We start from the raw sequence: 26,377 nt of genomic DNA on the forward strand, positions 1-26,377 counted from the left end.
TTGGATCTTTGTTTTGGTTACTGTAGTGTCCAGATTGGGCAAAACAGTGCCTGACACCCCGTAGGTGCTCAGTATAAATGTTTGTTGAATCCATAGTATCAATCTGTGACATGTCAGGTAGAGACCCTTCTTAGTTCTGGTTGGGGGTGGGTGGAATACACAGCAGCGTTGCACAGGGTGTGCCCCGCCCCACCCCTCTACCTGCAGTGACTCCACCCCACCTGGCCAGGGGATTCCCCAATCTGTTCCCACTCTTGGGTAGACTGGGAGTGCCAACACCTTGGGGTCTTCATCCTTAGTACCTGGAGCTGTCGGGGGGCAGGATGGTTTCTGCTCGGAAGGACTGTGAGGAGGTAGCCATCTGTTTAAAGGTTTGAAGGAAGTATTATATAGGCTATCGTGTATTATATACAGTATATATGTACGTATGTGTAGTATTATATATGTGTACATATATGTCAAGCGATCTGCCCAGTACCTCCCAACGGGCTCCCCCTGGTAGCGGGCAGGCAGCCCCGCAATGGGGAGCAGTCCTGGGTGAAGGCGGGCCACAGCCCCCTCTTCTGAGTTCCTCCTGCGCCCCGTGTGGGTGGGGAGGGGCATGCGTGGGGTGGAGGCTGCTAGAGCTGGGAGGCCACCTGGCGCAGCCAGAGCGCTCGGATCATCCCTCCGCAGGCCTGGGGGTACCAGGCACCCCGCCCGCCTGAGAGTCCCGGGCTCGGCTCTCCGCGCCCACCGCCGGGCTGGGCGCAGGCTCCGCGGCTCGGGGTCCGCGCGCTCCTGGAAGCAGCCACCCCTCTTCCGTGCGCGCCGGCCCCTCGCGGAGTCTCCCGGCCCCTGGGCGCCTGCACGGCCCGCGGCCGCTTCTTCCTCTCCTGGTCCCGCGGCTCCTGCCGCAGTCGCCGGCGGCGGAGCAGCGCTCAGCGTCCCAGGTACCGAGCGCGGGAGGGAGCGGGGCCGGCGACCCGCGGCCGGGTGGGGAAGGGGCGGAGGCGCGGCCGCTGCTCCTTTTCTCCCTGCGGGCCGGCCCGGCATCCTCCCTCTCGCCGCGGGGACCGTGTCCGCCCGAGCCCGGGGTGCCTCTGCGCTGGCTCTGAGACCTGCCTTCCCCGCCGGGGGCTTTGCTCTGGCCCGTGGACCCCCCACCCTGAGACCCCCAGCACCACGGCTCCCCACCTGGCGCACCCCCCCTACGCCCACCTGCCGCGGGGCGGCCTGGATAGCGCCCATTCGCCCTGGGCTGCCACCTCCCCGCGTCCCTGCCCTCGACCCATCTTACCGCCCGCCCCCTCTAGGCGCTCTGCTCCCACCCGGCCAAACGCCCGGAGTCTGCGTCCCGGTCCTCCTGACTTTCGGCCGCTCCTCTGGAGGACTGCTCGTCAGGTGCCCCCTCCCAGACTTCTCACCGGTTTGCTCCAGGTGTCCCTACGTCACACCCGAGGGCGCCCAAAGACCCCCTCTCCATCCTCCTCGGGTTGCTGCCCCTTGACCCAGAGTTCCATTCATATCTTCCCACCTGCGGCCCCGGGGGGTGGGACGGTGGTCTGTTCTCACCGACTACGCCCATCCAGCCTCTGCTCCTGCAGGTCCCTCTCCCCGTCTCCCCGCCCACCCTACCTCGTCCTCCGGACCCCTTTCGGGCCTCACGTCCTCGCGCTCCGCCCTCATGGTCCCAGAGCAGGGCCCCGCCACCAACAGCACCCCGGACTGGGAGTCGGGGCCGCCATCGGAGCCGGGGGGCAGCGGCTGGGTGGCGGCCGCGCTGTGTGTGGTCATCACGCTGACGGCGGCGGCCAACTCGCTGCTCATCGCGCTTATCTGCACGCAGCCCACGCTGCGCAACACGTCCAACTTCTTCCTGGTGTCGCTCTTCACGTCGGACCTGATGGTGGGGTTGGTGGTGATGCCGCCGGCCATGCTGAACGCGTTGTACGGGCGCTGGGTGCTGGCGCGGGGCCTCTGCCTGCTCTGGGCCGCCTTCGACGTGATGTGCTGCAGCGCCTCCATCCTCAACCTCTGCCTCATCAGCCTGGACCGCTACCTGCTCATCCTCTCGCCGCTGCGCTACAAGCTGCGCATGACGCCCCCGCGCGCTCTGGCGCTGGTCCTGAGCGCCTGGAGCCTGGCCGCGCTCGCCTCCTTCCTGCCCCTGCTGCTGGGCTGGCACGAGTTGGGCCGCGCGCGGGCGCCCGCCCCGGGCCAGTGCCGCCTGCTGGCCAGCCTGCCCTTCGTCCTGGTGGCGTCGGGCCTCACCTTCTTCCTGCCCTCGGGCGCCATCTGCTTCACCTACTGCAGGATCCTGCTGGCCGCCCGCAAGCAGGCCGTGCAGGTGGCCTCCCTCACCACCGGCATGGCCGTCCAGGCCTTGGAGACGCTGCAGGTACCCGGGGCGCGCAGGGAGACCCGGGCTTGTGGGATGGAGAAGAATGAGCAGCCATTGGGTGCCCACTAGGCATCCGCCACGTAATATACAATTGCTGACGACCTCCAATTGGTCATTCCCAGTTCCCACCTTTCTTCTGAACTCCAGACTCAATGTCCAACTGTCCACAGGACGCTCCAGGATGTGGGGCAGCCTTCTCGAAGGTAACATGTGCAACAGGGAATTCAGGGGGTCCCAACTCTCCCCACCTGCTCGTCCCCCCATCGTCCCCATCGTGGCACATGGCACCATCATGGCATCGCACGCCAGAAACTTAGGAATAATTTCTCTCCCTCATGCTCATGGGATTCATTTGCAAGGCCTGTTGGTGCTGCCTCTAAACATGTGTCATCTCCAATGCCACCTTCCTGATCCAAGCCACCATTGCTTCTTACCTGGGAGCCTTTGATAGTCTCCTGCTGGCTCCCCCTGCCTCCACGCCAGACCCACTCCTATCCATTTGCTGCACAAACAAAAACAGAAGCGTGATCACCTCACTCCCTTGCTGCAAACCCTTCAGTGGCTCCCCATTGCTCTCAAGATAAAGGGGAGACCTGTGTCAGGATCTGGCCTCGGGATCCGGTCGTGACAACCTCTCCAGCTGCACCTCTTCCCCTCCCCACCCCTTTCTCTGCAGCAATCTTGTGGCCCTTCTGACACTCCTAGTAGGCACCAGACGGATTCTGTGCCCAGGTCTTTGCACTGGCTGTGCCCTCTGCCTGGAATGTTCTTCCCCTGGGGCCGCCCTTGCCTGACTGAGACTCTTCTTCAGCTAACAGGTCACCCCTTCCCAGAGGCCCTCCCTGACCACACTGTCTGCAGACCTCCCCGCCCTCCCCCACCCTTTTATTCTTGATCCTGATCCCCAGTTTATTTGTTGATTTGTTCATTGTCTGTCTCCCCCACCCTTTTATTCTTGATCCTGATCCCCAGTTTATTTGTTGATTTGTTCATTGTCTGTCTCCCCCACTGGAGTGTAAGCTCCCACGAGGGCTGGGTGTATCTGAGTGGGTTTTGATCTCCACTGTACATAGTAGGTGCTCACTGATTACTTGTGAATGGGGTAGGTGCTCTTTGCTCAAGGTCTGCAGTGCCTAGAGTGGAGTGGGTCACACGGTGCCCGAGTCCTATTGTTCATGCCAAGGGACGGGACTTTAGACTGACCAGGCCTGAGCCCTAGAGAATTAGGTCACAAGCCCCCCAAGAAGATCCCAGATGGGCTCTCCAGTGTCATCTTGGTGTAGCCTCAGGTGGAGGAGGTGCCTGCAGGATGGAAGGTACCTTGGGGGGGGTCACTGGATAGATGGGGGCTGAGAGGCTAACACCCTGGTCGGCAGCCCCCCAGAGCGGCTTACCCGTGTCATCCCAGCAGTGAGGCCCATCAAGTAGGAGGACAGGGTCTTGGGTGCACAGGAGGTCCTGGCTGCGGCCCTGCTCTCTCCCCGATCTGTACTCACTGGAGAAAGTTCTTGAGTCTCAGCAGGTGGCTGTGACCCTGACTTGGTTCTGCAGCTGTGGGGCAGCTGCCCTGGGCCATCCATCCTCTCTCCCTGGGTTCTTGTAAAGGAGCGTTTCCCAGACTTCAGGCGTTTGAGAACTGCCTTGTGGTGTCTGCCTTGCTACCCCTCCACCCACCCTCACACACTCCTCAAGCCTCTGCATCCGTATGCACTTAGCATTGCCTTGGAGTCATCTCATTTATCTTTTTACTTCCATGAATTTATTTAGAAAGAAAACTTCTTTTCTCTTCTGGAAATGGACAGTCAGTATCCTTGCCATAAATAGAAGGTGATCACAAACACAGCCTCAGTGAGGCTGCAGAAGCACCGGCAGTGTGACTGAAGTCCAGCTTGGATGGCTGGAGATGCTGAGCCTGAGGCCCGCTTTCTCTTTGTTAGACGTTGGAGGGACGTTAAAGACACAGTACCATTGACACGAGACTTTCCCTTTGTGTAACCAGAAGAGCTGGGAGGGAACTGTAAAGGCCTATGTTCCCACTCTGTGACTCAAGTTATTTTATGGGTTGTCCATTTACCACCCAAGGGTATCTCCAATTCTCACACTCTGGGGAGCTCTGCCCCAGTGACTAAGGAGGTGAGAAGTTGGCCGGCCTTGGTCTGGATTCTCGGTTCCAGCAATGTCTGTGATGCATAGATTTTCTTTCCATGAAGCTAACTGGCCAGGATTGTACCTGAGACTGTGGCCTCAGCACCTGGGCAGGTGTCCCCCAAGTGCTAACAGCTGCAGCCCCACAGCCTTTGAGCGCTCTCTACCTGCCCGGCACTGAGCTAAGCGAATCCCCCAAACACCCAACGGGGCAAGTAATCATCATCCCTGTTTGACATCTGGGGAAACCGAGGGGAGGTGACTTGCCCAGCGTTGCACAGCTGGTTAGTGAGGTTCAAGCTCAGGTCTGGCTGATGCCAACGCCAGGATCTGAACGTTGTGCTGCCTGTGGGCGGTGACACGCTCTTAAAACATTGACCTCAGGGACGCCACCCGGTGTGAGACCCTCCACGCCACCGGCTGTGCCTTCTCAGTCTCCTCTACTGGGTCCTCTTGCTCCGCCACCATCCGAGGCATCCCCCGGCCTCAGTCCTCTGACCTCCTTGCTCTTTTCCCACATTCACTCAGTGAGCTGGTCTTGTGCCATGACCAGAAGTAACACCTACACACTGATGACTTCCAGCCTGGGCCACTTACTTACCACTGCCCGCAACAGAACTCCGGATTTTCCAGGCTCCAGATATAGTCCCTCCCTTGTCTTCCTCATATCGACTAACTGATATCAGTTGCTCAGGCCAGGAACCTTGGAGGCAACCTGGATGCCTCTCTTTTTCTCGCACTGCACACCCAGTGTGCTTTCTGCTTTCAAAACACTTCTTATGTCTCGGTTGCCTCCCTCGGCCCCCTGGGCTTCTGATGCTGGGGTTATTACAGTGACCACCCACTGGCTTCCTGAGCCCATCTTTGCTCCCTTTTGATCTTACACAGCAGCCACAGTGATCCCTTTAAAATTCAGGTCCTGGGAATTCCCTGGTGGTTCAGTGGTTAGGACTTGGCACTTTCACCGCAAGCTGTGAGGCATGGGCAAAAAAAAAAAAAAAAAAGCAGGTCCTGTTATGTCGTTCCTCTGCTCCTTATCTGGCCTCCTTTCCTTCCACCACCCTCCACACTCCTTCTATTTCAGCTCCCCTGGCCCCCTTGTTATTCCTTGAGCATACCAAGCACACTTCTGCCTCAGGACCTTTGCACTTGCTGCTCCCTCTGCCTGAAGTGCCGTTTCCTCACATCTCCGCATGGTTCTCCCCCTAACTTCCATCACTTTCTTCTGGTCTCTGCTTGGCTGTCTTCCCTAATCACTTTGTCAAGAGTAGTAACGGCCACACTTGTCCAGACCCCGTCCAGTCCTAATTTCCTAAGTTATTCTCAGCAACAAATACCATCGCCTGACATACTATATACTTTCCCATTTACTGTTTGACTGTTTATTTCCTCCTACTAGAATGTAAATTCTATGAGGGTGAGGACTTGTCTCGATTGCTATATTCCCAGCACCTAAAACAGTGCCTGGCGTGTCACGAGTGGTCAGTGCACAGTGATGAGAGAAATGAAATGAACAACAGTGCTTCACAGAGCCAGGGATTCAATCCCAACTCACATTTCTCCCTTTTCTCCCACTTTTAGAAGCAGTTCTTGTAGCTGATGAATCCTGCACTTTTTAGTACATTGATTCACTTCCTTGGTACTGTGTTGAGTACCTCCCTTGTGCTGTGGTTGCAGGGATGAGTGGGTCTGAGAAGATCCTGCCCTCTTGGAATCTACTTTCTGGCTGGAGAGAGAGCCACTGATCATGAAACCCTATCATGATGAGGGTTCTGGAGCTTATAAGAAGGGTGCCTCTGCCAGTAAACATTCAGGATCTATTATTCCCTGTGCATACGTTTGCAAACTGAAGCCAGGAAGTCACGAATCCAAAGGCTGGGAGGAGTCTTCATGGGTCATTTAGCTGGCAGAATGACCCGCAGCCTCTCAAGCCAGAAATGTGTTTGTGCAAATTCTTCCTACTTTCTGGAAAGCCTTTTCTCTTTATTTGAATGAGATAGTGTCAGAATTTACCATTGCCCTTGCTTCCAAACCCACTCAGATCCTAAGCAAGCCTTCTGCAGGGCAATTTTCCTTATTGCCTGGAGAATTGCCTGCATTTGGGGAATTTGCTTCTGGGATGCCGCCTCTACTCCGGCCTCCTGGATTGTGACCCACTTCCCCCACCCAAGCTGGCCTGCCCCAGAGTCCAGCAGCATCCAGCCTGGGGATGGAGGCGTTCTCAGTGCCTGGACCTAAAGGAACTGATGAGAATGAACAGAACTTGGGGGTGTGTTTGTTAGACCCCTTTCCTCCTCTTCCCAGCCTCACTGAACCCTTAGCTCCTTCTCTGATCCAGCCTCTAGCTTCCCCACAGAGGGAAGGGGGCTGGGCACCAGTCCCTGAAGTCCTGGCTCTTCTGGGGTTTCGGACATGGGAGCTGAGCTGGCTGGAGCATCTTTCTATGCCTCTATCCACCACATCTGCCTATTGATGTGAATGGCCTTTTAAAAAGCCACTGGTTGCCTCAGGGGTTTCTGGCAGGTCTTCCCAGCCCCAGGGGCTGTGAGAAAGAGTTCTGCTTAGAGGTCAGGCAGGGCATATGGGCTGGGGTTGGAGAGAGGGGTGTGAGAGGTGGTGGTGGTGCCAGAGTGAGATGCTGCCAGGGCAGGAGTGTGTGTGTGTGAAAGGCGGGTGCCCGTGTGGGGATGGTGCGCATCCTTGGGGGATTCCAGAGGGGCCGGTGTGGGCGCTCAGCCTGATGTGGGGCAGCAGCAGGAGGCTCAGCTGGGCGTTCCTGCGTTCTTAGTCTCTTTCTCTCTCTGCCAGGATTCCGGTGTCTCTGTGGTCAAAACCCTTTCCCTATCGTCTTCCTCTCCACCTCGTCTTTTCCCCTTCTCTATCCCCCCTCCCTCCGTTCTAGCTCACCCCTCTCTTCATATCTTCCTTCTCTCCCTCAATTTCTCCTCCTTGTCCTCCTCCCCCAGCTTTTTCACCCTCCATCACCCAGCTATGCATCATTCTGTCCTAGTGATCCATCTTCCCTTCCACCTCTGCTTCCTCCTCCTCAGAGGAGGCTGTGATCACAGAAATATCTTGGAGGGGGAGGAGGGGGCTGAGTGGGAGAGGCTGGCAGAGGAGCAGAGCCGAGCATGACAGCCTTGGCTGCTGCTCAGAACGAGGTTGCCTGGTGCAGCTGGGGCAGGGCACAGGAGCTTGTGCGTCTGACTGAGCACGGGTTCAAATCCTGCCTCTCTCCCATCGCAGCTGGATGACTGTGGATGAGTCACTCACCTCCCTCTATCTCAGGGGTAATGCTATTTGTCATTTGGGGCTGTTTGAAGAATCAATGAGATGATATATATAAACCTGGTGCATAGTAGGTGCTTGACAAATGTTAATTCCTATCCTTTCCTCTTGATGGTAAAAATGCACGGTTCTGGGGCGCTCACCCCTTTGAGACTTTCTAGGGGGAAAATCACCCTCGCTGCCATCAGCAGCCTCATCACCATTATGAAGGAGCTGAGGTGAACACAAATAACAATAAACAACAACAAGGATCACTAACAATCACACAGTACTTCCTATGTGCCAGGCACTGTTCAAGTAACTTTCTATTATCTTATTTAATCCTTACTACAATCCTACGAGGTAGATGCCATTGTAATTGCCATTTTACAGATGAGAAAGCTGAGGCATAGAGAGGTAAAGTACCTTGCTTAAGGTCACTCAGCTAGTTAATAACAGAGCCATGATTTAAACCCGGCAGTCTGGCTCCAGGGTCTATCCTATTACACTCACACTATGATTAGATGATCGTACAAATTTGAATTTACACGAGGGAATACGTAAGTACACTTTAAAATGAAAATTCATCAATAACGATAAAATAAAAGACCTCTCTGACCCCATCCAATCACCTCCCACTCCTAGGTCTCTCAATGTCTTTCCGGTTCTTTTTCTGTGTGTTTCCATATTTGTTTATGTACCTAAAGAAACTTAGTGCTTTGCTTTGTGTATTTTTTTAAACAAAGGGAATCATGCTGTATCTCTTGTTTGTACAACTTGCCGTTATCACTTGATAATGTGTCATGGAGATCCTTCCATTTGATCAATTCATTCTTTTAAACATCTGTGTTGCATTCTATAGTGGTAGTGTACCTGGGTTTATTTAACCACTCTCCTTTTGATGGACTTTTGGGCTGTTTCCAACTTTTTTCCTATCACGAATGGTGCTGTGGTACACATTCTTGCCCAAGCCAAGTGTAGAGACACAGGTACGGGTTTTTATGGACATAAGGACCTGTAAGCAGACTTGCCTCCTGGAAGGGCACTGCCCAATTGTCCTCCAGTAGCTGCCCTCTGACAGTGACAAATGCCACAGACATGTATAAGGGACAAGCAAACGACAGAATGTGTCATGGGGCCATGAGGTGGCTACAGGGCAGAGAGAAGTGGGAAGGGTGAGGCTGGCATCAGCCAGAACCCAGAGTGTGGCCTGGCGGTTGCCATTGGCTTCTGCTCGATGAGGGCCTCTCAGTGACAGTGGTGGGGTTTTACTTCGGGGTTCCATCCTCCAAAATGGAAGCAGCCTGGTGAAGTGCAATTTCTGGAGCCAGAGATGACTTTGATTCCCTAACTCAGCACTTGTCTGCTGGGTGACTCCTGGAAAGTTATTTTGCCTCTCTGAAGCTCATCTGCAAGATGGAGATTATAATACCTTCTTCCCATAAAGACTCGGTGGCAGAATTAACATCAACTGCTGATGCATAGTAAGTGCTCAATAAGTGGAGATGATCACTTGGGGTCACTGGTGCTTTTGTTTGAGGCTTTGTACTGGCACAGTGTGACCTTGGGAAGGTTCCCCCACCGTCTCTGAGCCTCAATTCCTTCTCTCTTCCCTCTTGCTTGTGTTCTTGGGTCAACTCTTTGGGGAGAAGAGGAGAAAGAGAAATACAGGTTTGCTCCCAGGAAGACTAGAGGGGGACTCTCAGATCATGGTTGTCTCCTCTGGATCACCCTCCCCTGATGACTGCCCCCAAATGTCTCCCTGAGCGCCTTGGTACCCTAGTGCCCTAGAGCTCTAGCAAGATCACAGCTGTCTTTTGCCCCCTCCCTGGGTCTTCAGGGGCCAGGGGGTACCCGTGTGGCTAGGGCTTTCTGGAGACAGTGTCTCCCTCTTCCCCATATGTGTGTCCCCACTGGTGGCAGCAATTCAAAGTCACAGCAGATCCTAGGAGATTCTTTTGGGGAAGCAGGAGCCTCTCCCTCCAGGTTGAACAGGTGGGGCCACGGGAGCCATATAGAGTTCACTCTGGAGAAGAGAAAATGAGAAGGAGAGAGAAAAGCAGATCCTCTTTTTCTTCCTTGCTATAGCATAGTGGGTCAGAGCATTCGTCCCAACATCTGTGCTGCTTTGGAAAGCTCAAGCTGCTGGCAGAAAAACAGGGCCCCTGAGGGTGCTAAAAACTCCCCCAGCCTCATACTCATACCGCTGAGTCGACATCAGGGCTGCTGTGTATTCACACTTACTCTATGTCGGGCACCGTGCACGCATGTATATCCACAGGTTCACAGCAACTCCGTAAGGTGAGTATTCTCTCCCATTTTACAGATGTGGAAACAGAGACTGTCAAGATCACAGGGCGAGGAAGTGGTAGAGGCATGATTTGAAGCCAGATCACTTGTCTTAAAACAAGCTCTTGCCTCTGCACAATGCTGCCCCACCAAGACAGAGGAGAGAAATCAAGGGCCTCTTTTAGGCTGCTCTGGGTGTCTTTGATATCGGTCTAACCAGATTTCACTTGGAGAAACACATCGAAGGGTGGGAGTTGCAGTGTGCCTGTCTCCCCTCTCCGGCCCACTGCCATTCCAGATCCTATAGAGAGATAGTGTAGGTATGCAGCTGGCTTTTCAGCACCACGGACAGCAACCAAGCCTGGCTACCCTGAGGAGGCGGGGAGAGCAAAAGGGCTGCGAGGGGAATGGGGTAGGGGGTGTGGCTTTGGTGCTCGCAGGGCGGACACAACTTGGCTTTGCCTCCTCCGCCCCATTTTCATCTGTGAAGGTTGCCTGGGAATCTGGTTCCCTTCCTGCCTCCTTCTCTTTCATCTTCCCATACTCAAGCGATCTTTGGTTGCCTCAAGAGCTAAGCTGGGCTCTCATGCAGTTTAGGAAATGTTGGGGGGAAATCCCTGGCTTTCAAAGCCCAGGTATATTCCCAGGCAGCCCACGTACCCCTTCATAATTCAGTAAATTGTGCGCACCTCTGCATACCAGTATTTACTTAAAAATTGTCAATATAGGTGGATCTTGCCTTGTGGAAAGCTGATGTAAGAAAATCCAAATTGATTACAATACATGGTTCAGAGGAGGGCTTCACATTCCAGCTTTCATGGACCCCTAGGCGTTTCATGGATGGACTTCACAGTGGTCTCTGAACCCTCTGGACATGAGGGAGCTTTTTTCTCTGTGTGTGTGTATTTATAAAATTTTATAAGCTTTTTGTTTTCTGAGGAGTGGTTTTGTAGATTTCATTAGAGTCTCAATGGACTCACAAAGTTGAAAAAATTAAGAGAACCTCTGGGCTAATGGGTCATGTGGGATCAGAGAGCCTTTTTAATGTTTTGGGACGCCCGCGCTCCCATTTGTGAAGTCGCATTCTAACCCCTCATGCCGTGTTCCCCATGGAGCAGCTCCTAGTTTTTCCCTCCTCCTCTCCCCTAGTTCCCGCTCACATAGTCCACGTGTGGGAATGGAGATGTCTGTCAGTCCACAGTGAAACGTGTGTTTAAAATGCCAAGGTTTCTCGCATCCCTAGTAATTTATACAGATTTAATTGTACACATTTGTTTTGGGCACATATTTTCAAAAATGCACTTTATTTTGTGGAGTATGAGAGTAGTGGTGCAGACAAAACCATCACGCCAAAATATGAAGAGAACCCACAGGCAAAGAGATTGCCAAGCCCTGGACAGCAACTGCCCTCTTTTGTCAAGTGCTGTTCAATTGCAGCTAATTCTTGTAGTGCCAAAGTGCAGTGCAGGACAACACTGCCCCAAACACAAATGCAACAGTTCAGAAGACCCACACTCCTTGCAAAGGACAACATTTGACACTGGCCAACACACATGACCATGAGCCCCAGCACCTCGGAAATCTCACTGTACTTCCTAGAGCTCCTTGTGAAGCGCTGGGTCAGGGTCATAGCTCGGTGCAGGACCAGGACCAAGGCTCCGTCTATTTCTGGAATCAGGGCTCAGTCTGGTGCTAAAATTGGGCTCAGTCTGGTCCAGGGTTGAGGCTCAGTTTGAGATCTTGTTTATGTAGGACTCAACCTATGGTAGGCATCAGGGGTTCAGGGCCATGAGTAGGGCTTAGCTTATTGCTGATGTCAGGGCTCAGTCTGAAGCCAAGGTCAAGGTTCAGTCGGGAGTCAGGGTCAGGCCTCAGTCTAGGACTACAATTGGAGCTCATTCAAGGGTCAGGGCTCAGTTTAATACTGGTACTAGGGCTCAGTCTAGAATTAGGAGTAAGGCTCAGTCTGTGGCTGGGAACAGGGTCAGACCGGGGTTCATTCTTCACTGAATCACGTGCCTTTCCTTTCCGCAGGTGCCCAGGACCCCATGCCCCGAGGTGGAGTCAGCTGACAGCAGGCGTCTAGCCACCAAGCACAGCAGGAAGGCCTTGAAGGCCAGCCTGACACTGGGCATCCTGCTGGGCATGTTCTTTGTGACCTGGCTGCCCTTCTTTGTGGTCAACATAGCCCAGGTAATGCTACCACAAGGGGCAGGTGAGTCCACGCCTTGTTGGGGAGGCCCTGAGCCCCACCCCTGCCCAGACCCGGGGAGGGAGGAGGGCGGGCCGCCTCTCCACGTGTTTATGTGTCTGTCCCATCCATGCTGGGTGGGGTGGCCTGCGTCCCTCCTCCAGGACCAGGCATGACGTGCCCCTTCCCTCCAGGCCGTGTGCGACTGCGTCTCCCCGGGGCTCTTTGATGTCCTTACGTGGCTGGGTTACTGCAACAGCACCATGAACCCCATCATCTACCCACTCTTCACGCGGGACTTCAAGCGGGCCCTGGGCAGGTTCCTGCCGTGTCCCCACTGCCCCCGGAAGCACCGGCCCAGTCTTGCCTCGCCCTCCATGCGCACCTCTCACAGCGGCCCACGGCCGGGCCTGAGCCTGCAGCACGTGCTGCCCCTGCCCCTGCTGCCGAACTTGGACTCGGACTCGGACCCGGGCTCGGGGGGCTCCTCAGGCCTGCAACTCACGGCCCAGCTGCTGCTGCCTGGAGAGGCCACCCGGGACCCCCCGCCGCCTGCCAGGACCACTGCCACAGTCAACTTCTTCAACATTGATCCTGCGGAGCCGGAGCTGCAGCTGCATCCGCTTGGTACCCCCACGAACTGATGCAGGCTTGGAGAACTGGACTGGATGGGACCAAGTCCCTGAGGCCTTGGACTAGCTCTTGGCTAAAACCAGGAGGCTACAGGTCTCCCGGGAGCCCACTGAGCTCCAGGGGGCTGCAATGAGCCAGCTCCCCCTGCCCACAACAGGGCTAGTTGCTGGCTCAGTACAGCATAGTGGGGGATGGCATTCTCCATATAGTGGCATTCTCATAGTGGCATTCTCCAGGATGCCCCACTATTGAGTGTAACTTGTGGATGTGTGTAGAGCAAGGCTGGGGGACTCCAGGGAGTGGGGTAAGGACCTCTTGGTCCAGATTAGGCTGAAGAAAACCAACTCCTTTGCACGTTCTATCAGACTGCATGGGAGGGATACCTCTGTCTGCAGAGGTGGCTTGGCGCTGGGCCAAATTCCTTGCTCCTCAAATTCTCGTCCATGGGCCACCGCATCAGCTCCCGGGAGTCTGTTAAAAATGCACGCCTCTGCCCCACCCCGACCTGCTGATCACCAGGTGGATCCTGCGCACATTACAGTTTGAGATGTGCTGGTTCAGGTGATCGTTAACCCTGAGAATGGTTTGCTAGACAGTTTTCGGACCAGTCAGGTTCTCAGGATACAGCTGCCTGCACATAAAGCATCCGAGCCTGGGAGTCAGGCAGGCGTAAATTTGAACCTCTGCTTCACCACTTACCAGTCCTTGTAGAAGTTAATTAACCTCTCTGAGCCTATTATTCCACATGCAAAATGGGAGTAATGATGCCTGCTTCATAGGGTGTCTTGAGCGTTAGGATAACGCACACAGAATGCCCAGTGCTCGGCAGGTGGTCGGTTGGTGGTCCCTGCTGTTATAGCTCCTGGCCGTTCAGCCCCCTGGCCTCTGGCTGAGGCCCAGGAAGGGCTATTTGTTCCCACTGTTCTTACACCTTCCTCCTCCTCTTCAGCCCCGGCCCAGATCCCACAGCCTGACTCTGGTTCCCCAACTCCTGGCTCTGGATCCTGGGTAGGGCCCCCACCCCAGCTCCCAGGCGGCTGCATTGCATCTCCTGGAGCCAAAGGGATAGCTGGCAGCTTCTGCTCAGCGCCAAGAATGGTGTTCCTCTACCTGGACTTCCTTGGGCCTAGAAGGGAACCAGCTGATGGGGGCAGAACCAGCCCTTGTCCACCTCCTTCTGGCTTTCCCTGGGGTCAGTGAGGGACGTGGGAGTGGTGGCCATTGTGTCAGCAGAGTTGTAGAGCCGTCCCTGGTGCGGGCTGGTGCCCTCGGGCAGGCAGGTGGGCCCTGGCACAGGGACCTAGTTTTTTCTGAGGGGGGAACTCTTGGTTCCCAAAGCTTACCTGCTTTAGGTTTCTTTTTGTTTTTAATTTAAATTAAATTAAATTTAATTTATTTACTTATGGCTGAGTTGGGTCTTTATTGCTGGGTGCGGGCTTCCTCTAGTTGCGGTGAGCGGGAGTTATTCTTTGTTGCGGTGTGCAGGCTTCTCGTTACAATGGCTTCTCTTGTTGCGGAGCACGAGCTCTAGGCACGCGGGCTTCAGTAGTTGTGGCTCGCGGGCTCCACAGCGCAGGCTCAGTAGTTGTGGCTCATAGGCTTAGTTGGTCCGTGGGATGTGGGATCTTCCCGGACCAGGGATCAAACCCGTGTCCCCTGCAGTGGCAGGCGGATTCTTAACCACTGTGCCACCAGGGAAGCCCTAGGTTTCTTTTTGGTCTGAGGTTTTTCTTACCCTGCTTCCCACCTCCAAGTTCCATCAACCCAAACTCCCAGGGGCCTCCGCTGGCGGCCTGGAGCTCTCCTTGGTGCTGAGTAGACTCAATTCTGGCCATGCCGCTGGCTGTAGAGGGGCCATGGTGCTTATTGGGGCTCCCCCTCTACCCCCAGGCCTGCCCCAGTGGACTCTCAATAAACACTAGCTGAGGCGGTGACCGTGGTGTGAACTGAATTTGCTTGAGGGGCCACTCGGGCTGGAGAAGCAGCTGGTGAGGTGGGAAGAGACTCTCGGTGCAGGTGTCCTGGGTTCTGGTCCAGACTCTGCCCTGAATTTGCTTTGGGACCTCAGCAACGTCATTCCCTCTCTCGGGGCCTCAGTTTTCCATGGGTGACATGAGCTGTTTGGATTAACAGCAGTAGGAGTTCTGTAAATATTATTTGAAAGAACAAACAAATACACGTACCCCTGAGGACCAATTTGGCTCCAACACTCTAATTCCCCTGCCTCCCCCCACTCCTCGCTGCCTCCCCCCACTCCTCGCTGCCTCCCCTGAACTTGTCAATATTTTCTCTGCCTGGGCCTTGGTTTCCCCATCTGCACGATGCGGGGTGGGGGGGATTATCTCTGGCCCGCTCATTCAGAGACAGTGGGAGGACCAAAGGGGATGGTTCCAGGGATGCAGATACAGTGGCTAAGAGCTTGGGCTCTAGAGGCCGACTGAATGGAGTTTGAGACTGACCATCTGTGTGATCTTGGGCAGCTTACCTAACCTCTCTGGGTCTGCAAGTGAAAATGAAGATAATAATAGTACCTACCTCATAGGGTTGTTGTGAGGGTCAACTGAGACAATCCATGTAAGCACCCTGTACACAGTAAATACCTAACACACGGTAGCTGTTATTATTATTTATTATTAGAATCACCACGCCTCTGTTCCTGCTATAGGAGGTCCTTTCCCACCTAATTCATTCTCGTCACAGGCCCAGTCTCCGTCCACACTGCCTGCTGGTCCAGCATTTTTTCACCACGTTCTGTAACAATTATATCCAGGGCCACTACGTGGCATAACCTTGGGGGGCGCCCTTCACATCACGTCTTTCCGACGCTGCCCCTGTAGTTGTGCGGTGCACAGCCTGTACCGCTGCATGTGGCAGATCTCATCGGATCTCCCAAGAGCAGAGAGAATAAGCTGCCTGCCCCACTGGTACCTGCTCTGTAGGTGTGGCAGTGGTGCCTGTGGGCTGGCAGGCAGCCCTGGAGAATGGGTCGGCAGACCCCAGGCTTTTGAGGCTGGGGAGCGTGGCTGGGTGGGAGCCTCAGGCTCCACAGAGCTCCTGAGCCACCCGATGGGCGACCAGACCCTGCAGCTCTGCCCCGAAGCACAGGAGGCCCACGGCTGGTCTAGCCCCGGGGCTCTATACCGTGCTTGGTTGACTCTGCAGAGCTCTAGCCTTGCTTCCTTGGGGAGGGGACGGTGTCTTCTCACAATCCCCCTCCTTCCAGTACCAATGTCTTCAATTTAGGAAAGGCAGTGGTAGAAATTCTGCATCTCCAGAGCTCGTGTGAGGGACCCGGTGGAGCGGGGTAAGAGAGCGCTGCATATAGAAATCTGGGAGAGTGACTCTTCCGGGGTCAGTCCAGCCCTGGGCAGGACCCCTGTGTCTCGCTGGCACAGTCGGGGCAGCCCAGTGGGTTGGGGCCCATGCCATGGCTGCAGACAGGGGGGCTCTCAGCAGGGCTGGCAGCAGCAGGGAGGGAGGCCCCTTCAGACTGGTCCAGTCCCACTGGCACTTGGGCTTGGCTGGGGTCAAGGGATGTGGCTGCTTTGGGGGCGTCTCCCAGAGGGGATGTGGGACCTTGGCTTTGCCCATCCTGGTTGGTGGTCTTATCTGATGAGGAGGGGGCTGCTGCCTGAAGAGGCTCCTCTTGGGGCTGGCTGCCTGGGGCCAGCAAGAGCCCCTTCTCGTCGCAGCTTGGCTTGGTGTGGACGCCCACGGCCTTCAGGATGACGCCCATCTGCCTGGCGTAGTCCAAGTGGCCGCTGACCTGCAGGAGGACAGGGAGTGAGGACCACGCGTGGTGGGCAGAGGCCAGTCCTCCCCAGGGCTCCCAGGCCTCTCTCTCTGCATCTTCACCAACCAATCACCAATGCCATGACTCCAACCCTCAAGGATTCTCAAGTCCAGAGTGGGTGGGAGGCCTCTGGGTTCAAGGCTGCTCTAAAATTTATCAAATAAAGACGAAGGAAGCTTCTCTACAGAATCTGGGTCCTCTGGGGGCAGGAAAGATCCTCCTGATGGAGTTGGAGTGGAAGTTCCCGTTCTCTGCCTGCAGCTTTAGGTTACAGTGGAAGGGCCCTGTGGCTCACCAGCTGTGGGACCTTGGACAAGCCCCTGTATGCCTCTGACCTCCATGTGCCTCAGCTGTAAAATGGGGACAGTAAGAGTAGTTACATCAGAGGGTTGCTGTGAAGGTTCCTCCAGGAAAAAGCCCCCAAATCTAAAATAGAGCTATGGCTAGAAAGATTGCCAGGTACTTTCTACGATTCACTCTCCCCCTTTCCCTTAGTCATAAGAACTCCAATTTATAGCTGGGTACATTCTCCAGCCTCCCTTGTTGCTAAGTGCACTACGGTGATGAGTTCTGGCCAATAAGATGAAGCAGCAGTGTTATGCGGTGCTCCTTGGAATTCTCTTTAAAAGGGGGAGTGCTTTGCTTTCCCCCCTATTTCCTCTTTCTTGCTGGCTGGAATTCAGACAGGATGGCCGAGCTGTGGCAGCCACCATGAGCCATGAGTTGGCTCACTGAGGATGGCAGAGTAGCAAGACAGGGAATTTTGGCCCCTGAAGGCTATGGAGCCACCAGCCCTGAACTGCCTCTTCTGGCCTTTGCCTATGGGACAGCATCACCTCTTGTGTGTTTAAGCCACTTCATCTGGGCCTTTGTTATGGATGGAATCTTCACTAAGACAAGGGTCAAGAACTCAGAAGTGCCCACCCTCTTCTTGAGAGAAGAGAGACTCCCCTATTTTTGTGTTGGCATACATCAGTGACTGAAAAATAGGGGTGTGATTGGAGTGTCCGATGCCTAACTGTGAAAATGGACAATGGTCGACACACAGTAGGTCCTTAATACATTGTAGGAAATGAGTTTATTGAATATACTCCTTTGACAGGTACTGGCTGCTAATTGGAGATGAAGAAATTGAGGCAGAGAGGTAAAGTGACCTGCCCAAGGTCACCCAGGTGTCAGAGCTGGGGTCTGAATCCAGGCCTGTTCTCTTCATAGAAAATCAGGTGTGTGGTGGGGAAGACTTTAAAAATCATTTTCATTTTACAGATGAGAAAAGAGAAACCCAGAGAGGGGTGGTGGTTTGCTTAACGACACACAGCACCGGTGTGACCCTCACATCTGAATTCGGGCCAGCAGAAACCTAGACCCACAGGGACAAACAAGGATGGCCTCCCTATACCTGTTTAATGTTGGTGAAGGGCTGGTACTAGGGCTGGGTGGAGGCAGGCAGGACAGGAAGGGAGGGAGGTGTTTATGGCTACTGGCTACAGCTGATTCCAGATGGAAATTCCACTGTGCAGCTGCCCTGGAATGCACAGCTCTGGACCTTCTTGGCTACAAGTTGGTCCAGGTCTCAGCCAACCCTAGTCCCTGAGCTGCCATTCTGCAAAGACCCAGAGGCAGAACTGGCTGGCAGAGTTCCAATTTTACAGGTAGCCAGAGCAGGATGGGAGAGCAGGAGTGAGGTGGATGGGAAAAGAATCCCTTCTGAGCAGTGGAACATTCCGGCGTGGCTGATGTTGGATAAAGATTTCAGCCCAAGACCATCTCCCTGGCTGTCTAGATTGAAATCTGCCACCTGTCCGGATATGCTGGATGTCCCTGGTGCTGAGAAGCCTCCCTGACCTCCCCACGCTGGTTAGGGACCCTTCCTGGGGCTCCCCTGCAACAGCACTCACTACACACCATCGTCTTCATCTGCTTGCATCTGTCTGTGTTCTGATGGACCGTGTGAGCTGAGGGAGTGCAGGGACCACTTCTAACTCACCTCTACTCCCCACATACAGCCCTGTACACTGCGGGTGCTCAGGGTAACCAGATCCACGCAGGATGAATGGGCCTCAGCGCTTCTGGTTTCCTGCCTTGCAAGGCACCTTGACTTGCCCAAACCAAAGCTGCTGCCACCTGTCTCTGCCTGGTCAATTTCCAAGCCTATCAGGCCCCCTGGGGTTCCTTTACCTCTTAGGCCTCAGTTTCCTCCTCTGTAAGATGGGGCTAATAAAGATACGTACACCATACACCATGTGGGCTTGTTGTGAGGATTCAACGAGATAATACACGTCACAGGCTTACTGGCCTAGAGTTAGAGGTCACTGATTGGAAGCCACAGAGATGCGTGAATGCAGACAGTGTGAATGCACTGGTTAAGAGCCCAGGCTCCGAGGTAGGTTCCCTAGTTCATCTGGCTCTGCCACTCACATGCAGTGTCCCTTCTTGCAGCCTCAGTTTCTATACCTGTACAATGGGGTTATTATCCCTACTTCATGGGACAGCTATGGGGATCAAGTGACATAAGGTCTGTAAACCATGCAGAGCAGTGTCTGGCACGCTGGCTATTGTTGTTATTCTTGTTATTATTACTGAATGTCTATTGTGTGCCAAGCCCGGGGCTAAGCTCTAGAAGCCAGCTGGCGTTCTTTTGGGACACCAAGATTCCAGAGACCCTGGGCTGGGTCTCTGCCCCCCCAAGAAACCTCATGACATGGCCCCCGGGGTGGCAGAAACCCCCACCCGCTGCAACCCAGTCTCCACACAGGAGAGCCTGAAAGGCGGGCAGGCAGCCTGGCCTTTGTCTGCTCCGTTCACCAGGGATGCCCTCTGCCTGCGACAGGGCCTGCCCCTGGCTTGTCCTGAGATCAGGAGCCACCGCCGACCACGTTTGTGTCGGGTGGCTGATGCTGGGATGATGTTCAGAGGGCCCTGCCCACGTCAGCCCGGCGGGGAGAAGGGAATCCTCCTGTAGAAGGTCCTGTAGGCTTCTGCTCCGAGCACAGGGCAGCCAGTGCTTCGCAACAGCAGTCATGAGGACTCTTCTGCCAGCAACCTCTCTTCCAGCAAGAATTTTCAAGGAAAAGAGGAGGGCAGCACAAAGGCAATGCTAATTACCTCTAATTACCCAGAAGAGGAAAGCACTGCTTTTTTGTGATGTGCTCCTAATGCGATAAAGAGCTATTGTTAGGCAGGAGCTGGGAAGCTGCCATGAAGGCAGTCTGAGTGGGGAGAGGAGTGTCTGAAGCTGTGGTCCCAGAGGCAAAACTGAAGGTGGACACAGGGGCAGGAGACGCGGGAACCAGCATTAAACGAGGGCCTACTGTGCACCAACCATCTCGCATGTGCCCTGGAAGATAGGTGATATCTCTTGTTTCTAGGATGAGGAAACCGAGGCACAGAGAGGCTCAGTCACTGGCCTAAGGTCACACAGCCAGTAGTATACCAGTGGCAGAGCCCGGATTCTAAGCCAGGCCTCTCCGGCACCAAAGGCTGTGCTCTTCCCACTGTATCCCATTCAGGGGCTTCCCAGGGCAGAAACTATCTTTCAGGGGCTTTGTAGCATTTAAAGGAAATTTTCATTTAAAAGGAACATTCAGCCATTCCTTTTCACATTTGATTCTTGTGGCAGAGGAAGACCCCTGGAGTGGTGAGGCATCAAGTCACTTCTCCCCTTCACCCCATCAGGGTACAGGGACCCTCAAACAGGACAGAGACCCCTGGACATGGGCCAGGAGGCATCACTGAGTCCTGCGGTTTCCTGGTCTTGTTACCCAGCTTTCCTCACCCTCACAGGGAGGTGTACAGCACAGGCTCTGGACCTGGTTTCAGAGACCAGATCTATGACTCTCTGGCTACACTGAATCTATTCTCTCAAGCCTCAGTTTTCCAGTCTGTGACTTGGGGATGCCTAATACCTACTGTACGGGATTGCTGTGAGGTTGACATCACGTGAAGCAAGTCTATCAGGGATAAAGATGATCTAAAGAGATGGCTCTAGGGGTTGAAGCTCATGTCTGTCCTGGGAAGACTGCCTCTTGAATTAGGAGTGATAAGTTTCATGGGTGGATGAGTCTAGAAACTCTTCTTATTCTTGGACCAATACCAGCCCCCAAAGCTGCCGGCCAGGAAGGCACAGGACTGCTTCACTCGTGTTGTCTGGTGGGTCAGGCCTTGTGAGCTAGGGCCCTGGGAGTCTGGGGGAGTGAAGATATAAGCCAGGACAAGTTGGCCCCAGTGACATGGTGGCAGGCTGGGTGGGAGGCCCAGGGGACCTCGGGGCAAGGTCATGGCCCATGAGCTTCAGCGGCAGCAGTGCCTGATAACGTTCTGGTTTTAAGTTTTTGCGCTAGAATCCCCCTGTGCTCTCCTCAACCCTCAGTCAAGTTTCAGTAAGCATGCAACCCAGCATTAGCTGTGCTGGTGTGGGTGGGTCAGGGTGCCCGGCTTCCCCTACCACGAGGTGCAGTGTGTGTGTGTGCGTGCGTGTGTGTGCATGCGTGCGTGTGTGTGTGCGTGCGTGCGTGTGTGTGTGTCGTTGGGCCAGGCTGCTGTTGAAGCTGAAGGGAGAAGCCAGGGTCCTCCGGGGTGCCCCTCCCCAGGGGAGTTTTCAGATGCCCAGGGAGGGGCCTGGACTGTCTGCTTCCAGGCAGGATGGTGCGGCTGGCTCAAATTACTTATGTGGTACCTGGGGAAATTGGGTTACGCTCAGGAAATGCTTGGTACTTGATAAATGGCAGCCGGCAATGTAATAATTGGAAAACAAAGTTCCTGTTCTCGTGAACCTTGCAACACAGGAATTTTCACTGGCTGAGTTTGCTTGGGGACATAACTGTAGCCCATTATCCTCACCCTCCTGGCAGCTGGTACCTCTCCCACTGGTTCTCACATCTACCCAACCGGGGGCGATGCCCATTGGCTCAGTCCTGCTGGGCTTGAGTCCTGCTCAGCCATGTTCCTGCTCTGTGACCCCGGGCAAGTCCCTTAGCCTCTCAAAGCCTCAGTGTCCTCATCTGTACAGTGGGGATACGGATACTGCAAAAGGCTTAGGGCAGAGCTGGGCATCAAGTGAGTGTCCACACATGAAGCTATTATTAACTCCCTATGACAGACATGTGGTGGGTGGACGAGGTTCCTTCAAGCCCAAAAGATGGCTCTAGAAACTCAAATTAGGTTTGTGTAGCTGCTGGGGTGGGCCCCCTAGCATTCTATTCCCAGCAAGAATTCTTTTCATTGTCTGCCCTGCCTAGTCTGAGATGTGTAAGAATCCTTGGGGAGTATGTTTAAAATGCAGACTTTCAAGCTCCACTTCCTAGAGGCTGATTTAGGAGGTCTGGGCAGGGGGGCTCTGGGATCTGCATTTTAAATAAACTCTCCAGATGATTCCAAGGTGGGGGACCTTGGAACACACTTTCCCTGCTCTGTATTCCATGGTTTCACAGCCTGCCAATTGGGTGCTTCTGCTCTGGTCCAGCCTGAATGCCTCCACTTGTGTCCTCTGGTTGTTCTGGTTACTTCCAGGAGAAACAGACTGTCCTGACTAGTAATGCCGGCTGGGGGAGTGAGTGGGGGCAGTGGGAGGAGGAGTGGGGGGAGGCGTAGTGGGAGGGCAGTAATATAGGGGCAAGAGCATGGGCTCTGGAGGTTCAAATCCAGGCTATTAGTTGCTGTGTGTGATGGGAACTTTTTTAAGTCTCAGTTTCCTAATCTGTGAAATGGGGATAATAGTGCCTGCCCCAGAGGCCTGGGGACAATGCCCCAGCACAAGGATGGTGCCCGTGAACAGGAGTTACCTCTTCCCAAGTGAATTCTCATGATCTTCCTCCTCTGGGGTGGACTGAGCCCGGGCCAGTGTCCCTGGGACCTGGGTTGCTGGGCTGGAGTAACGAAGTGCCCACCCCTCCAGCCCCAGGAGGGACAGGTGATACTCACCATGGAGGACAGGTCCACATTCTCCACCCTTTTGTCCTGCAGCAGCACAGGCTGTAGGCCGGCCACTCGGAGCTTCACGGAGGACGTGCGGTACACAAAGCTCAAGAGCCAGTCCCCACTGTGGGCAGAGAGGACGGAGTGAGAAGGGGTGGACGTCAGCCTCAGGAGGGCCCTGCCTGGCCCCGGGGGAGCCTGGTGGGACGGGAGCTTCTGTGGGAAACCAGGGCCCCGCTGCACCCGTGTATGATGGTGGGAGCTGCAGCCACTGGCATTGCGGGAGCATTGCCCAGGGTGTGGCAGCTCAAGGGAGGCTGCTTTGTTTCCTGCTGGGCCCCCAGAGCAGAGAACAGTGCTGGTGGGCAATAGACGAATATCTGTTGAGTGAGTGAATGAGGAAGCTGGATGAAGTTCTCCACAGTCTGCATGTGGCTGGGTGAGCTGCTCTCAGCTGGGGAGGGTTTCCAGTTCCCCGGGTGGGGGCTGGAGGCTGGTCCAGGGCTCCCTGGGAGATGAAAGAAAGGCAGCAGGGCGTCTGCCTGGGGGAGAGGACCACAGGGAGCTGGGGCCACCATGCTCCGTGGCTTGGAACTCTGGGTCTGGGGCCCCCCATCTGTCTTTGAGCTGGAGGGACCAGCTGCGCCTTCTGAGACAGGCCTGGTCCAGCCTGCAGCTCTCCCTGCCCTCAGCCACCTAGGAGGTGAGTGCGGCCCCCCGAGGCAGGTCACAGCCCTGGAACACTCCTCCACTCTCATGGCTGCTGTGAACACCACGCCCTGCACCCTGCCCCCATCCAGACATAAACCCTGCACTCTGGAGAGAAGATAACCCCGGACACTCTGTGGCCCGATTCTTCAGGTACCCCGAGCACTGTCCACAGGAGACGTGGTCTGCGGGGTCCACGGGACAGCCTCGCCCCTCGAACCCCTGCGCCCTGTCCAGGGTGAAGCTGGGCCCCTCCCTCAGCAAGTCCATGCACGTGGATGCTTCTGTCCCCCCTCTGCCTCCAGGACTGAGACCCCACTTAGCACACTGGGCGTCTTTTGTTTAGACCGAGTCCGACTCCGGTTGCAGGGCCATTTGAGCCCATCGTTTCTGTGCGCTTGTTTGAAAGAAGGGCCCTCCCTCCCCGCCATGTGGAGGGAATGGGCTGAGAGTCAGGAGTCCGCAGCCTGCCCGCGTGACCCTCTGTGCCCACAGGTGAGGCCCCAAAGCTGTCTGGGACCCAGGGTGTTGTGGGTTCTCCAGGCCTGACCCTCTGGGATCTCTGGCCACATGGGTGCCTGTGTGGTTACCACCCTGGAAGCCTCTAGAAGGCTGGGGTCCAGAGTTGAGGGGCTCTCAACAGACCTTCCTGCTGTGTCCCACCCTGAGCTCATCAGCCTGTGACTCCTTCTCTGAATCGTCCACCAGGTCCCTCGAGCAGAAGCCAGCAAAGCCATGTCCTAGGCCTCCCTTCCCCCCATGGCCAACTTATCACGGAATCCTGCAGATCTGTACTACCTGCCCCTACTCCCCACTCCCCCAAAACCCATCCCTTCTGCTCCAGCCCTGAGATCAGACAACTCCCCGCCCAGCCCCCCATGGGCAAATGTAACGGCCTCTTCCTCGCTCCTGGCCTCACCTCTCTCGAGCCACTGGGGTCTTCCTTCAACTCTCATCTGACCATGGCCCTCTCCTCTCAGAAGCCAACCTTGACTCTCCACTACCCACAGGCCTTCTCTTCTAGAAAATTCCCTAACTGCCAGAGAGCAATGTTTGCACGTCCCAATGGTTATCCTAACATTGAAGGCCCAAGAAACACTGTCCCTCAGAATGATGGCTAAGGGGAGAAGAAAGGAGACTGACTCAAGTTGTTTTATTAACTAATCATGAGACTTACGTGCATCAAATATAGGGTGTGAGGGAGGCCCCTATACGGTGCTGACACAGAAAGCAAAGGAGCAAAGTCAGCATTGTTCCTTCCCAACGATCCGTCTTAATCATGACAACACTCTACTTACAATGTTAAATGCACTTATTCATACACATGTAGGGGCAGGACAGGAACATGTGTTTAGAAGGTTCCACATCCTCGAAACTGTGCTAAGCAAACCACAGGGCCTTTGCTGGCATTCCAGACCCTCTGCACCCAGCATCTGCCTCTTTTGCCTGGGGTGGGCCACGAGCCCACCCTCGGGACCACACAGAGCCAGTCCCACCCTGTCAGTTACCAGCTGTGTGACCTTGGGCAAGTTGCTTGACCCCTCTGAGCCTCAGTCTCCTCGCTGTAACTTACCTTCCGGGGCGGGCAGGAGCGTGCACAGAGATGGCACATCGTGCATCCAGTGCTCACACACGTGAGCGCTCAGGAGGCACTGGGTACGATGATACCTCCCGCTGTGGGCCTTCGTGGGCAGTGTGGCCTCTCTCCCGCTCGGCCTACTCTTCCAGGCTCTGATGGGCTCCTATCCATCTTTTCAAAATTCAGCTTGCATGTCACCTCTCCAGGGAGTGCCCCTGAGCCCTTCCGCTTGATAGTATTAACCCTTTGTCCCTCACGTGACTGGTGTCTGCTCCTCTTGTGACCTTTGTTACATGTCCTCTGTGTGTCCGTTCCTGGGTCTTTTCTTTTTCTGGGCAGAGAGCTTGTTGAGGGCAGGACTGTGCCTTAGGGCTGCACCCTGTGTCCCGAGCAGAATCAGGAACTCCCTTGGGGGTGGGAGGTCGGTGCGGTGCCCCGAAAGCCAGGCCTCAATGGCCCTCCAGGCCAGGCGGATGCATACAACTGAACCTTGACTCACACCACATGACCTGTTGAAGGGTGTGCCGTGGCTCCTCCCAGGCCTGGGACCACTTGTGGGCAGGGGTCCTCCCCGCTCCTTCTACCATTATCCCCGCCCCACACGGCACTGGAGCAGAGACCACACCGGGAGTCCCCCGGGGGCTCAGAACAAAACCCTCTCAGTGCAGATATCCCAACTATCAGGGAGACGGTCTCACCTGAGCTCACATCCTGGCTCTGCTGTGTGACCTTGGTGAGGCACCTGACCCTCTCTGAGCTTCAGTTTCCTCACAGTATAATAGGGAGAAGCACCACTCACCCCGGCTGGCTTCCAGGGGGTTCGTGAAAGCCCAAGCAAGTTAACGAACTTGCAAAGAGCTTTATTAATGTACATTATAAATTTATAAACGTATATAGTTTGGTAGTGTTGGCCTGAAGCTCCCCCCACCCCCTCATTCCACTCCCAGTCTTTAAGTAGGTTTACGGCAACTAAAACACCTTTGGGGGCCAAGAATATGAATTCCTGGTCGGTGCTTAATTTAATCAAGAAATTACAGTTATTGTTTTGGTCTGTGCATTCCTTCCCTCTTCTCTCCTTCCTCCTCCTCTCCCCCTCCTCCTTTTTCTTTCTGGAGAGATGGCTCAGGATCTCACAAAATAATGGAAAACCAAACTTATTAGCCTCAGGTTCTCAACAGAACAGATGGGTTTAATAAGATTTTGCTGCTTTCATATTGCACACATGCAATTTTAATTCTTTCCCTTTGCTGTTTATGAAAGCATCAAAAAAATCGTGTGCTGTGAATATGCCCAGTAATAATAATTATAACCGCTATCGCTTATTGGGCACCTATAAAGTGCCAGCCTTCATCCTACATAATCTCATTTAATCTCCCCAGAACCCCTGTGCAGGAGGGACTGTTATTCCCATCTTATAGGTAGGAATACTGAGCTTCAGATTTGTTTGTCCAAAGCCATCTGAGTGGTAAATGGTGG

General features: G+C 54.8%; 2 protein-coding genes across 8 annotated transcripts in view; one reads left to right on the forward strand and one right to left on the reverse strand.

Annotated features, from left to right (window-relative positions):
- The first annotated feature begins 1,666 nt into the window (after window positions 1–1,666).
- Window positions 1,667–12,919, forward strand: HTR6 (5-hydroxytryptamine receptor 6). The gene is made up of 3 exons (XM_059895280.1): window positions 1,667–2,380; window positions 12,119–12,277; window positions 12,470–12,919. Exons 1-3 carry the CDS (start codon window positions 1,667–1,669, stop codon window positions 12,917–12,919), a joined length of 1,323 nt encoding a protein of 440 aa, XP_059751263.1.
- Window positions 12,920–15,519: 2,600 nt separating this feature from the next.
- Window positions 15,520–26,377, reverse strand: part of TMCO4 (transmembrane and coiled-coil domains 4) — a 93,419-nt gene continuing 82,561 nt past the window's right edge. For all 7 annotated transcript variants that reach the window (XM_059915200.1, XM_059915217.1, XM_059915198.1 and 4 more), the window contains 2 exons: window positions 22,621–22,738; window positions 15,520–16,674 (listed from right to left, as the gene is read on the reverse strand). In XM_059915200.1, the coding sequence (XP_059771183.1) occupies window positions 16,261–16,674; window positions 22,621–22,738 (532 nt within the window). In that variant the 3' untranslated portion in view covers window positions 15,520–16,260. The remainder of the gene's footprint in view (window positions 16,675–22,620; window positions 22,739–26,377) is intronic.

Source organism: Balaenoptera ricei, chromosome 1 (genome assembly GCF_028023285.1).
Source record: "Balaenoptera ricei isolate mBalRic1 chromosome 1, mBalRic1.hap2, whole genome shotgun sequence".
In the NCBI taxonomy this organism is placed as follows: domain Eukaryota; kingdom Metazoa; phylum Chordata; class Mammalia; order Artiodactyla; family Balaenopteridae; genus Balaenoptera; species Balaenoptera ricei.